The sequence below is a fragment of the Danio rerio genome, chromosome 9 (genome assembly GCF_049306965.1).
Source record: "Danio rerio strain Tuebingen ecotype United States chromosome 9, GRCz12tu, whole genome shotgun sequence".
NCBI classification, from domain to species: Eukaryota; Metazoa; Chordata; class Actinopteri; order Cypriniformes; family Danionidae; genus Danio; species Danio rerio.
The window spans coordinates 35,960,274-35,974,442 of NC_133184.1; the positions used below are offsets into that span (position 1 = coordinate 35,960,274).

Consider the following 14,169-nt stretch of genomic DNA (forward strand, 5'->3'; position numbering starts at 1 on the left):
ATGACGACATTGGCCACACCCACCAACAGGTGCACAACAATGGCAAAAACTAAAGCGTAGTCTTGCTACTCTGTTAAGTCATTCAGTTTTGATTATTCTTCAAAATGTACTACTGTTTTAGATTATTCATTTAGGAATTTATTTTCGCTCAAAATGAAGGGATTGTTACTTTGTTGTCGTCAGTACTTCATTATTTGTACCATGTAGCCACAAGAGGGCACCAGTTAGTCTTTTATCTTAAGGCATTCTCCCATAATAATGTCCAGCTGAGTATCCAAAAACACCGGTAAACCAGCCAACAAACTATTTTCACCAGGCATGGAAGCAGCAAATCAGCTTAGACATTTTCTGCCCCGTGGCCGCGATCGTTGTCTGTGCTGAAGCGAAAAACGGGGCTACTGTGGAACATGATTACAATGCTGTTTATCAAAACTGCCAATTAAACAGGTAAGCCTAAATTCCAACTTCTGAATCTTAAAAAAAAGGTTCATTTAAATTACACATTTAGCTTTAAATAGCACACTTAGTTGAAACTGTTTTGGTTACTGTTATTGTGAAGAGTCCAGGCCTTTAGCCAGGGAGGTTGGGGTGGTTTGGAAGACCCACCCCTCGCTGACAAAGGTCAAGATTATTATTTTTTTTTATTGCATTATAACACAAATACAATAAGGCAAAATTCAATTAAAGACTTTCATTTACATTTACTGAACAGAGCAAAAAGAGTAATCAAATCAATATCATAATGCATATTTAAACATAAATTAGACACACAAACAAAAAAACATGTACAATACCGGGTCTTCTATTAATTCACTTTTTCAATAAACTAAACAATGTTCTTCCTAATTTTGATTTAACCAACTTTAAAGATTTATAGTATAACCAAAATTCCTTTTAGAAATAAGGGTCCAGAATTTTTCTCATAATAAGCTCATTTGTCCTGTTTTGACTGCTATGCCATCATAATGAAAATAAACCTTTGAAAAAGGCTTTAAGATTAAGTGGAATCCTCTGTTGACTCTCACTTTGGTGTGACTTCAGCTAATTAGTTTTAACCAATGCTAACAAATATTTTTCATGAGTCCAACATCCAGCTGTGCAAGAAAACATACATTCTGACAAAAGTCTTCTTTTGCCACTGTATTGTTTTTAAACCGAGAAAACACTTTACAAGTAACTTTTATTCTAAATCTTTTACTCTTAGTCTTTTGTGCTGGCCAGTTTATTATTTGCCTAATACATGACAATAGGCTACAGTTTTTATTTAAAAATTTTAACAGATTCCTATTTTTTTGTAATGATATATGATGTCATTAATTAGTATTTAAATATCAGTTTCTTTCTCTGTTCTAATTATTTAGGAAATATTTGGTTAAGGCTGTGCAATTTGGCCTAAATCTCAATTAATTGAGCATTTTAACTCTTGCGATTTTAACAAATGATTATTTTATTTATTGATTTTTGCCCTCATATTTCACAGACAAGTTTTATACATACTTGCTCACATATTACCCTGAGAGATTTTTGAATGAAGGGTGCATTACTTGGTTTTAAAATAATTAAAGGAAACACACACTATCTATGATTATTTATTGAACATCAACACTGAACAACTGAAATTAAAACACACACATTGCCATAAACCAACAGTCACATTTTTCTTATAAAAAGTATTTAAAAAATAACTTTAAATGTTGATTTAAATGTTTTTCATATTCAAATAAACAGTTTATTTTCTAAATAAAACATCTCTAGCATATCCTGTAAATTATATTTTAAACAGTGTATATCTCTCATCTTCTGTAAACAAACATTTTCATGTAAATCATATTTTTAATGTAATGGAAAATTACATTTTTAGACACCGCTATCAAGCCAACCAATCACCTAGGTGGCCACAGAAGCTTGACACGAGTAAAAGCAGAGCAGGGTCACATGACTCCACACACTGTAGGGAAAGTAATTTGATCGATTACAAGTTCTGAATGTTGATTTCTATTACTTTTCAATTTATCACCCAACCCTATATTTGGTACTTCAAAAAAAGTGTGATTATGATGACCATTTGACAAGCCAATTCAGCAAAAAAAGAAAAAAGGTGCTTAAAATGTCACTAAAGTATAGTATTTAAATCTCATCATTAAAATAGAAATTGAGGCAAATAGGGTAGCTGCAAAAAGGTCAAATTTTGGAGAAAAAAAGAACCACCCCATTCACCAGGCTGGCTTCAGGCTTGTCTAAACATCACATTGGCAAGAAATGGTTTATAATTATGGTTTAATAATGTATAGGATTAAGTACAGCACAATGTGAGAGAGTTTGAAAGAACGACAGACACAAAGTATTTTAACAACGTTTTTATCAAACACCTGTAAGGCCTCGTATCAGATTGTTTCCTGGTATTGTAATCTCTTTCTGGAAAGAAGCATCATTTCCCTTGCAGCATCCGGCCCAGTTTCCTACTGGTCTTAAATCTGTACTGCTGAATTATTATTATTTCCATATTTTCTTGTTTACTTTTGTGTGTTGATGAAGCAAGAGCAAAGAAGTGTTTCCTTTCTTGTACCCACTTGACCTTTAGTTGCTTTCAGAACTGCTTGCTTTTGGCAAAGATTCAGCAATTTGCTGGAAACATTCGTCAGAGATTTTGGTCCATATTGATATGACATCTTCACACAGTTTCTGCAGTTTTATCAGCCGCACATCCATGATAAGAATCTCACATTCCAGCACACCCCAAAGGCGCTCTATTGGATTGAGATCTGTTGACAGTCATTTGAGTATAATAAAACCCATTGCCAGCTTCAAGATTCTTGTTTGAGATTGTCTGAGTTTTGTGACAAGGCACATTATCTTGCAGAAAATATCCATATTAAGATCATAAACAGTGTTCATAAAGGGATGGACAACATTTCTCAAAGCTGTGAAGTTATTAAATATTCATAATGTATGTTCCACACTATTATACCACCAGCTGCAGTATTAACCATTTATATAGGATGCTTTTTAGCCAACACATCACACCAAGCAACCTTTTTCCAATTTGTAATGGTTCATGAGCCATGTGAATTATAGCCCCAGTTTGCTGGGTTTTTTTTAGTAGACACGAGTGGCACCACTGTGATTCTCTGCCGTACGGATGTGTTCTGAGCTCAACATCGTTGTAACAAATCTAAGTTATATTCTCTTCTGACCTCTGGCATCAACAAGGCATTTTCACTCATAGATCTGCTCTCACTTGATATTGTCTCTATTTCTGACCACATATTCTCTGTAAACCCCACAGATGGTTGTGCTTAAGTCACAAACCTGCCTGTTTTTCATCCTTTTGTTGAATAAAAAAGCAGATATTTTAAAGAAAGCTGGAAACCTGTATTCAGTGACTTCCATAATAATTGTTTTTTTCTACTAGATGGGAGTAGTTACAGGTACGGCTGCACAATATATTGTTTCAGCGTCGATATCGCAATGTCCGAATCTACAAGAGTCACATCGCTGGATCTGCAATGTTAAGTTGGGATTGTAATAACCAAAAAACACAGATTTTTTTCGGCCTGCATGCAACTATGCAAGATTTCAAGTGAATATCAACCATTTGGGCAATATAAAATGAGTAGCTTTAACAAAGAATAATTGCATTTAATCATTTCTACAACAACGACTAGAGTAGTCAACATTTGGAGCGGATCACAAAAGATTTTCAAATTTGTCCTGAGACAAGAATGGTTGTTGAATAGTTTTATGAACGGTTTTAGTGTTATTTTACATTTAATCTTTTAGTTTCTTTGCCTCAATGCTGTTGGACTCTCCAGAAAACTTTAAAGCATGTTTTATTTAATTTTATCTTTGTTTTTATTAATTTCGGCTATTTTTTTTTTTTTTATATTTTATGCCGGTACGAAATCATCTTAATCTATATAACATAACGAATTCTTTCCAAATAGCGTTATTAGTCATATTGTGAAATTCTATTCATTTTGCAATATACTGTACAGTTGAAGTCAGAATTATGAACCCTCCTTTACATTTATTTTAAATTTTTTAAAAATATTTCCCAAATGATGTTTAACAGAGCAAGGAAATCTTCACAGTATGTCTGATAATATTTTTTTCTGCAGAAAGTCTTATGTGTTTTATTTCAGCTAGAATAAAGCAGTTTTGATTTTTTTTAAAAAACATTTTAAGGTCAATATTATTAGCCCCTTTAAGTTATATTTTTTTGATAGTCTACAGAACAAACCATCGTTATACAATAATTTGCCTAATTATGGAGCTAATAATATGCCAACACAATCTGAATTTACTGTATTAATTGGAATTATTGACCATTGTAATTTAATAAATCAGTATTTTTATATGCTGTTAAAAATTGTTTTGAATTTGAATGTCTTCCCTGTTGATGACCCCTGACCTACTTTCTGCTGAATCTGAATTTTACGGTCTGAATTTCTGGTTTGAATGTTAGAATACTGAATTTTATGTTCTAAATTTCTTCATCTTGAAAACTTGAAACTGTATTTTTACAAACTGGATATCTGCAGTCTATGAGTTCAGAGCACAAAAAAATCAAAAAAAGTTTGAAAATAGGTCTATGAAAAAATCCGCCTTAAAATATTCTTAATTCTTAAATTTCATATGTTCAATGTTCAAATTATGAGATTCAAATTCAAATGAAGAAATTAAATTTCAAAACTACTTTTAACAGCATATAGAAATTCAGATTTATTAATTTACAATTGTCAATAATTAAAAATAAACCCAATTCAATTGCCGATTGTTTTGGCATAGTATTAGCTCCATACCTAATTACCCTAACCTGCCTAGTTAACCTGATTAAGCTTTTAAATGTCACTTTAAGCTGTATAGAAGTGTCTTGAAAAATATCTAGTAAAATATTATTTACTGTCATCATGGCAAAGATAAAATAAATCAGTTATTAGAAATGAGTTATTAAAAATATTGTTTAGAAATGTGTTGAAAAAAAATCTGCTCTCCATTAAACAGAAATTGGAGAAAAAATAAACAGAGGGGCTAATAATTCTGACTTTAATTGTATATCGCAGAGAAAAAAAAATCGCAATGTCAGTTTTTTCTAATATCGTGAAGACTAAGTTACAGGTTTCCATCACTATTCAGAATATCTATTTTGCTCAAATGAGGAATGAGGAAAGAAACTCATAAAGCTTTGTAAACACTTGAGGAAAAGTAAACTATCATTTTTGGATGAACTATCCCCTCAAATGACCTTTCATCCTGTCTGATGGATGTTTTTTAAATTCAGCAGATGCTTAAATGCATTGGTGTGATTGGCTGATTAGTTATTTGCATTAACAAACAAGTGTACCCCAAGAAGTGTTTTGTAGGTGGTGCACTGATATGTTTTTAATCCTGAATGCAAAGTTTTTATAAGGCAGAAAAAACACACCAAGTGTTCATATCAAAATCATTTTAAAACTGCGCAGTACAAATAAATGGCACATTATCAACATTTATGCTTCCCTTGAGAGCCAACTTAATAACACTGACACAAATGTACAGTACAGTGCATGCAAAGGCAATGGCAATAATGAAATCCGAGACAGTGTCTCAATACAGTACTGAGGATAAACAAAACATCAAGGAATGTTTAGAGCACTTGATAATCATTTGAACGTGTCCTTTTGACATAATTAAGTGCAGCTGCAATCTAAGGACTGATGAAGATTGATTAGATCTTCTGATATAATTGAACAATATAAAAAATAAAACGCACACACAAACGCTACGTCTTGCCCTTGACCAGCAAAAGTTCCCAAGCTCTTCATGTCTGTGTGATCCTGCATAAAATGTGTCTTGCTGACTGACTGATGATTAGTGTCTGGGTATTTCTCTTCGGCTTGATGGTGGTGTTATTAGTATGATGTCAGCTCAGTCTGATGACGTCACACAATTAGAGAGTCTCTGCTTAGATGAGTGGTCTGTTAAAAAACAGCAAGAGCCACACATTAGACACCATTAGCATGATGCAGCATGTGCAGATGTGGTGTTAGTTTGCCAGTGTAATGCAGTACTGCAAGTCCATTAGAGTTAGTGAAGCTTTTTAAGACACAAAGAACAAAGATATTAAACATGACGGGGAAGACAACCTTTTTGATCATTCAAAGTGGACTTTTACATACATTCTTGTAAAGAATAGGATTTACATTTCTGGATGTAAAAAAAGCACTGTACAATTAAAAATATTTCATATTCAGGTTTTTCTTTGGAAAACAAATAAAAAGTACAAAAACATCTAGGCTAATCTATGAAAATGTGCTTTCAGAAATACAAAAAGAAGGCAATTGTGAGAAAATAAGAAATAAATCACATTGTGAGAAATACTGTAAAATAACCAATAATTTTAAAATATGCTGTAGTCACAATTATAAAAATTTCTTTCTGTATTTTGCTTATTATATACACCAATCTGTGGTCAGTAAGTTATCAATGACTGCATTTACATCGACACCAATAATCCAATTTTAATACGATTAAGACAATACTCTGATTAAGAGTCGTAAACAGCGATTTTTGATTAATTTAATCTGACTGAAGTCATAATCGAACTAAACGGAAATCAGATTAAGACGTGGATTTTAGTCACATTATTGAAGTGCAGTACAGACATGTAAACACCACAATCAAACTATTACCATCATGTAGGATTTTCGCCGCATTTTGTGACAGGATAGTCTATACACACACATGGCTATTTGACACTATTCTATGCATCTTATGAGTCAGTGAAGGACCACAGACACCTGCATCATGAAATGTTGAGGTTGTTTTTCCCCCATACGGCATGTGGTATCAAATTACATTAAAACAACACTCTTCCATCAGTTCATACTCTTATCCAATATCTCGTTTGGTACGGGGGCATGTTTAAAATGTTCCTGAATGAAAGTGAAAGTGTCAAACTGCAGTTGAAGTCGACAAATTTAAAATGAAACATCCGAAATTACATGAAACTCCAGAGGAAATGTGGATAGCATGCTGACGCAATGACGTTAATCGAGTTATGTGCTATAACATGTAAAACTGGATCATGAAAGGAATATTCAAAAAGCAACTCATGTAAACACCTTAATCATATTTAGGCTTGGGCCGGTATAAGACTCTGACGGTATAATAACCTTGGATAAAAATGACGTAATAAAAATCACGGTTTTATGGTTTCACGTAGAGCTGCACAATTAATCGTACAAAGATCTCGATTCGACCCCCTAGATGATCTTAATCCAGCATTTCTACGATTCTGTCAATCATATTTAAAGTCTTTACATTGTTTTGCATACGTTGTTCAGCAACGCGAACACCTCCAGATGGTGTTGAAAGAGTCACATGCTGTATTTATAAGATATAATTCACCTCAAAAATGTCATTTCTGTCTTCATGCAATGATGTATGGTTGCGACCGCAAAATCACACGTGATGTGAGCTGACCATCAGCTGTTACCAAAATAATATTTAGTTTGTGGCACAGAGTGATCGTTTGGAGCCGGGCGGGAAGTGAACCGCTCTTAGCAGTGAAAATGAAACCGAAAGCGCACACAATGTTGCAGATGTAGCTGACTGGTTCCAGCCTAAAAAGTATCCAAAAAATACAATAAAATAGTAATATTGTGAAAGATTACAATCTAATATATTTATTTTCGGTCTGAGTATATTTTATTATTAATCATTGTTTATTTTAAAATTAAAAATGTCTTTACTGTTTCTTTTGACTTTAAAAGTATTAACAATTATTTTTCAGATATTACAGTAGCTCAAAATTCTAAGTATTAAAGAGAAACAGATCCTCTGTTTTACAGGCAGCTACAAAATAATTTGAATCAGTAGGAATAACTTTTATTTTTGAAGATCTTATTTATCTTAATTTGCTATTTATGCCAATTATATTTTAGGGAATATGATTGAAAGAACCCAAAAGTCAAGGAAAAACATGATTTCAGAAACTCACCGTAGGGCTCCAATCATTTTTCAGACTACTGTATGTAAACATGTTTGATAAGCGGAGATATTGTCAACAAGACACGACTTGCATACAAAAATAGAGACTACACATGTCATAATATTGGAATCTAAATAGTTTCTTCTTGTTTTTTTTGTTTTTTGTTTTTTTTAGTCTTGGAGGAAGTTTGGTCCACTCTTCAGGCAACAGAAACCCAGACAGACGACTACAGGTAACTCACCAGTTTCCTGGGTTTGTCCCTGTCCTCCCTGCGCTCTTGTAGCGTCTGGGACAGTCCGTGAGGGGGACGTGTGTATGAAAAAGGCCTCATGGCAGGATCAGCAGTCCTGTACCGTTCCCTCCCTGTGGGCTCTTCAGTTCTAAATCTCTCCCCCTCTCTTTCAGAGTATGGAGGTAAAGGATCCTCCTCTTCAGGACGATTGCTTGGTGACCTGCTCTGATAACAGTCGCTGCTCTTCTTGGAACTCCCTTTCGAGGGTGTATCGCTGTCATCGTCAACACGTCCACCCCGCTCTCCGTGGCCCCTTGCCTTGCGCTCCAGTAGACTGTTTAGGTATGTATCATCGTATGACCTCTGGCGGGAAACGTAGCGCTCGCTGTCGGCGGTATCGCGTCTTTTTGGTGGGGAAGGTGGCGAACCTCGACGATGCCAGTCACTATCATCATCCTCACGAAGGTAGCGAGGCCCATTACGGTATGATGTGGGATGGTCCCTTGTCCTTGGAGCCATTTCAAAGTCACGCTGGGGTCCACGGATGTCTCCTCTTCGACGACCGTGTGGGCCGTAAGACATGGCGAACTCCTCCAGCTCATCCAGGGACACAGTGCGTCCCCTGCTGTCAAAGGCTTTGCGAGGCAGGTGCTCAGATCGACAGTTCCATCTGCACAAACATTCATGGCATTATTAGCAGCACATTCATTGAGTAATAAAACTCAAGAGTCACAAAAAAGTTGTTTCAGATCAAAAGGTAATACTTTATGCAACTAAATGACCCAACAAACATTTCATTCATTAATTTTCCTTCAGCTTAGTCCCTTATTTATCAGGGGACACCACAGTGGAATGAACCGCCAACTACTCCAGCATATGTTTTACGCAGTTGATGCACTTCAGCCGCAACCCAGTACTGGGAAACTCCCATACACTCTCACATTCTCACACACACACTCATACACTTTGGCCAATTTAGTTTACCGAGTTCACCTATAGCGCATGTGTTTGGACTGTGGGGGAAACCGGAGCACCCGGAGGAAACCCAACAAGCATTTACTGTGTTTAAAATAAATCTAATAGACATCTAATTCTGTAGATGTCTAAACATAGATGTCTTGGCTAAAAACAAGACTAAATTTGGGTTGTCAGTGAAAATCTAATAGACAACTAAGAATAGCCCAAAACTAGACTAGAATGAATGACTACACATGTGAAGTCTGTCTAATCTGTGAATTTGAGTCTAGATTTGGGCTTTTAATAAGCATCTATTTGGTTTTCACTGACTGCCCAAATTTATCCTTGTTTTAGCCAAGAAGTTTATCTTTAGACATCCATTAGACTCAGTCTATTTAACACAAATTTGGTTGGTGCGTAAATTGGACTGTCTGAATGTAAAATATATCAATGCCTTTGTATTATCTCAATTTGGATACCATTAAAGTTTTTTTCTAAAGCATATTTTTAAGCCCTGTATGTGAAAACAGGCCTAAATTATCAAAATGTTTCATATAAAGAACTTATTTTTTACTTCAAATATCTTATATGTATCGTTAAGATCCTCAAGAATCCGGTACTATCCCAGAGCCATCGTAACTATTCCAAATTGATAATTTTCACAACAAAATAAAACACAAAAGTTTTTTTTTTTATTTTCTTATTATCATAAAGGAATTTTGTTAAATTTATATTAGAATATAAAAAAATTATATAATATATCGAAATGAAAACAAAATATAATAAAAAATGTCTTATTATTTGTAGTATAATTAAAATAAAGCTATGTGGTGGCGCATTGATAGCGATCTCGCCTTTTAGCAAAAAGGTCACTGGTTCAAGCCTCGGCATGGTCAGTTGCCATTTCTGTGTGGAGTTTGCATGTTCTCCCCGTGTTCACGTGGGTTTCCTTCTGGTGCTCCAGTTTTGCCCACTGGAAGTCCAAAGGCATGCACTATAGGTGAATTGGGTTAGCTAAATTGTCCATAGTGTATGTGTGTGAATGTAAATGTATGGGTGTTTCCCCGTGATGGGTTGCAGCTGGAAGGGCATCCGCTGGATAAGTTGGTGGTTCATTCCACTGTGGAAACTCCTGAAAATTAATGATTAAATGAATAATTTTTTTTTACCCCAACAACCCTTTTGTGATGCCAGTTTGAAAACCTTTGTGCTAAATTATTGTTGTAGTAACAAACATAAACTCAAATTGTACCTGTTGTCATGCTCATCCAGAGAGTGATCGCTCTGATAATGTGAGGGTCGAAGCCCATGGCCAATCGATGCTGTTCGGAGTCGCGGCTCATCTAGGTGGTCAATGATGGGTGGCAGAGCTTTCCTCTGGACCTGCCGATAGGTTTGTCTGAAGTCTACATCACCATCATGCAGAGAGCTCAGTTCTGATAGGTTGTCGGCTGCTGAGACAATAATGACATCATCATGGAAATGATGTTCTGCCTTCCTTTCACGGCACTTACACAACCAAGTCAAAAATAACACAAATCTGCTGCTACAGTCTATAGTTTGCAGCAGAATATCTATATATGGCAGAAATTATGAACATGGTTAGAATATTATGAATTTTTAATAATAAGAAATCATGCAGGAATCACGTTTGTAGTTTAAAGGAACAGTTCATCAAAAAATAAAATATCTGCAATCTTTACTCAAAATCATGCTGTTCTAAACCTTTATGAATTTCTTCTGTGCAGAATATAGATTTTTGACCATTTAGTAAACATTGTTGTTTTTTTTTTGGATGAATTATTTAAATCTCTTATATGAACAAACTCGCACAGAAGATAGAAAGTAAGTCAGGTTTAGAATGATGTGACGTAAATGATGACAGATATTAATTTTGGATGAACTAAACCTTTAATATGAATGTGGTGTATAAATTACACATGCAACCGATAATTAAATAAGTGATTATGAAGACGATATGAATTATTGATGTCATTTGATGTCTCAGCTGACCATTGTTGTTATTACTAACATCAAGCTCTGCCTTCCTTATTCAAACACAGTGTACAGAAACATGCTGATTTCAGTACAGGCTTACATGGATGACTGGCCCCCTTGGTAGGGTGGAATTGTGCCAGGTCCCTCTCTAGGTAGTACACAACCTTCATAGCGTCCTGACCCTGACTGGCTTGGAGTCGATAGCCACTGCGCACTGTGGACACACACAGGACCTGTGTGTTGCTACTGTGTCTATGTTAACCACACATCTGGTGCATCATTGAAGGTGAAAACACTCACACACTACTCAGTACATTTTTATGGAGAGACATGCACAAACAATGTGAATTGAGGGAAATGTTTAATATTAGCCAGTTGTTAGAACAAAACTCTCTGACTTTCTGTCTTACTATCTGTTTGAGGAACCACTGAGTAGTGCAACATTAAAAAATGAGGATTATCAGTATTTTAGTAAAAAAAAAAAAAAAAAAAAAAAAAAAAAAAAAAAAAAAAAAAATATATATATATATATATATATATATATATATATATATATATATATATATATAAAATACACCAACAAATCACTGCAAATTGTTTTAGCTTGTTAAACTGTTAAAAGCATGTTATGTTACAGCTTTTAAAATGTTTTTTTTTTCTATAAGAATTCACCAATATACAAAATTTGGCCAATAACTCAATAGTTCAATGCTTTTTACCGAAATACTGTATAAATAAAAATATTGATATGAATTATTCTGAGACTGATTACAAAAACAAAACACGAACAACTGATTATCTTCACTAATGAAATCAAAGAAACTGCAAAGGAAACATCTAGATCTTCTCTCAAAATCATTTACAAATTGCAGTTCTGAGGTCCTGTCTTCCCCGCACAATTTCTTCTGTTCTCTCTAGTCTACTACTGGCACCAAAACCCCTCAAGGCAAGCAATAATTTATTTAATTTTATGATTGAAATTCATAACATAAAAAAACAGCATTAATAGGCTGTTATATATACATTATATAATATATTTTTGTTTAATTTCTGTATAATGATGCTGCAGGGTGTCCCAAATGAATGCCGTTTGTCAAGTGAAGTGAAATGTAATGGATACAGATATAGAAAACGGAATAAGAAGAAGCAGTGAGCACTGCGTAGGGACCCAATCAATCGAAACGTAGCTGTAGACATTCATTGAACCGATTCCCCTTTAGTTCCACTTTGCTGAGTGAAGAATGCTATAATTGTTGATACACACTTATAGTATGAAAGCATTCATCTTACAGACAAAACAACTGCCACCTTTATAATGCCAGCAAGCTTGTTAGACTAGCAGCTCTGAATAGCACTCTATTTTGTATTCTTTGTAAACTGTGACAAGCACATGTTCAAAAACATACTCCAATACGTCAGGCGGTCTCGTCTCATCTAACCAAACTTCCTTCTATTTAAGTCCACTAGATAGCCTGTTTTTCTATTAACACAATGAGATGAAGATGATGTTAGTTGGGTTTGATTTGAGTTAGATGATCCAGACTTCAGGCCCATTCACATCAAGCATAATAACTATAAATATAACACTATAATGAACGATAGCGATGTTTATTTTATTTATTGCCCCTCGGAACCAGCAGAGGCCTTTAGGCCCCGTTTACACTAGTGCGTTTTAGTTTTAAAACGGCGTTGTAGAATGAAAACGATCCGCGTCTACACTCGAGTTTTACCCAGCGTTTCTGAACAGCTCTCCGTCCACACCAAAACGCTGAAAACGCACATCACGTGACCACACACACACTTTCTTGCAAGCGCTCCAGCATTTCTACCCAGATGAGAGCTCTGCTTGTCGGACTGCTCATCAAGCATCGCCCGCTGGATCTAATCTCACTATATTTGCTAAACGTGATATTTCATTCATGTTGTTGTCTTTATCTAACGACATAGGCCAATTCCCTGACTTTGGTCATTGGAATCTATTAAGTTACTTGTTCACGGGTAACATGTTTTGGTTAAGCGCAAAGATAAGTTAATGATTAATCCAGGTACATTGACTGATCGCTTGCCTTTATTTCCTACAATGTATAAACTTATTGTATGTTATACTTTTATAATTATCGATTATTAAAACTGATATTCAGCAAAAGAGAGGGTGCGTTTCGTATTTTCACTGAAATTGAAAGGAGGCAGTTGTTATCGGCTCCGTTTTGTTATAAATATCCACACAGTGAAGATGACGCTCATATATGCAGCACGGCGCCTCAACATTTCTGCTGTCTGTTAAGTTGCTAATATTAAAAAGAAAATAGGCAGTTCCTTAAATCATGTTTACATTTTATTGTTGAGAAAGTGAAACAACGTAGCCAAGGTGATGTGAATGAAGTTATAAAGTACACTGTTCCCTTTGAAGATTTACCCGTGTCCTCGGTATGTTTTTCATATCAAACTGAGAAGGGGGAGACTGCAGCCTTGATCAAACTTGCGAAGTCTTAACTTACAAGAAGAGGATGCGAGACTGAACTGTGTGTAGGCTACTTAATATTGAGAAAAAGCCCCAATCAGAGAGGCGAACGTTTGCAGCCCCTCCTCCGTTTTCAGATGTCTCCGTCTTTCCCCATCCACACTGAGACGGAGCAGCAGCGTTTTAGAATGAAAACGGCCTTTCCAGCGTTTTCAAAAAGCTCCGTTTTCGGCGCTCGAGAACTCCGGCGTAGTGTGGACGGATGGCGTAACCGTAGCAAAACTTATGCGTTTTCAAACTAAAACGCACTAGTGTAAACGGGGCCTTAGTGTGCTACTAGCACATCTAACCATTAAATCTAGCTTGTGTAATTTGTGTAATCTAATCAAACAGTGAATTTAGCAATCGCAGTCAGTGCACTGCAGTGGGATGAAAACTACACAAATTATTTTCCCACAACAGAGGCAACACAAAGACACTGAAACTAGCACTGGATAACAGAGCTACTTTTATTTTTCTACTTCAATTTGCCAGCCTGGCTCGCATAAC

The 14,169-nt window shown here is 35.3% G+C and overlaps 1 protein-coding gene and 1 long non-coding RNA gene across 9 annotated transcripts in view; one reads left to right on the top strand and one right to left on the bottom strand.

The window, feature by feature from the left end:
* LOC141376162 (uncharacterized) lies at positions 1 to 11,631 on the top strand. The gene is made up of 5 exons (XR_012385532.1): positions 1 to 447; positions 8,147 to 8,204; positions 8,378 to 8,848; positions 10,434 to 10,554; positions 11,225 to 11,631. It is a non-coding gene; the product is annotated as an uncharacterized lncRNA (long non-coding RNA).
* ildr2 (immunoglobulin-like domain containing receptor 2) overlaps positions 5,432 to 14,169 on the bottom strand; it is a 26,195-nt gene continuing 17,457 nt past the window's right edge. For 2 of the 8 annotated variants that reach the window (XM_073912057.1, XM_005167846.5), the window contains 4 exons: positions 11,260 to 11,373; positions 10,414 to 10,612; positions 8,214 to 8,874; positions 5,432 to 5,957 (listed from right to left, as the gene is read on the bottom strand). In XM_073912057.1, the coding sequence (XP_073768158.1) occupies positions 5,922 to 5,957; positions 8,214 to 8,874; positions 10,414 to 10,612; positions 11,260 to 11,373 (1,010 nt within the window). In that variant the 3' untranslated portion in view covers positions 5,432 to 5,921. Of the gene's footprint in view, positions 5,958 to 8,213; positions 8,875 to 10,413; positions 10,616 to 11,259; positions 11,374 to 14,169 lie in introns of all 8 variants that reach the window. The other 6 variants (XM_005167847.5, XM_005167845.5, NM_001030192.2 and 3 more) reach the window with 3 other exon arrangements.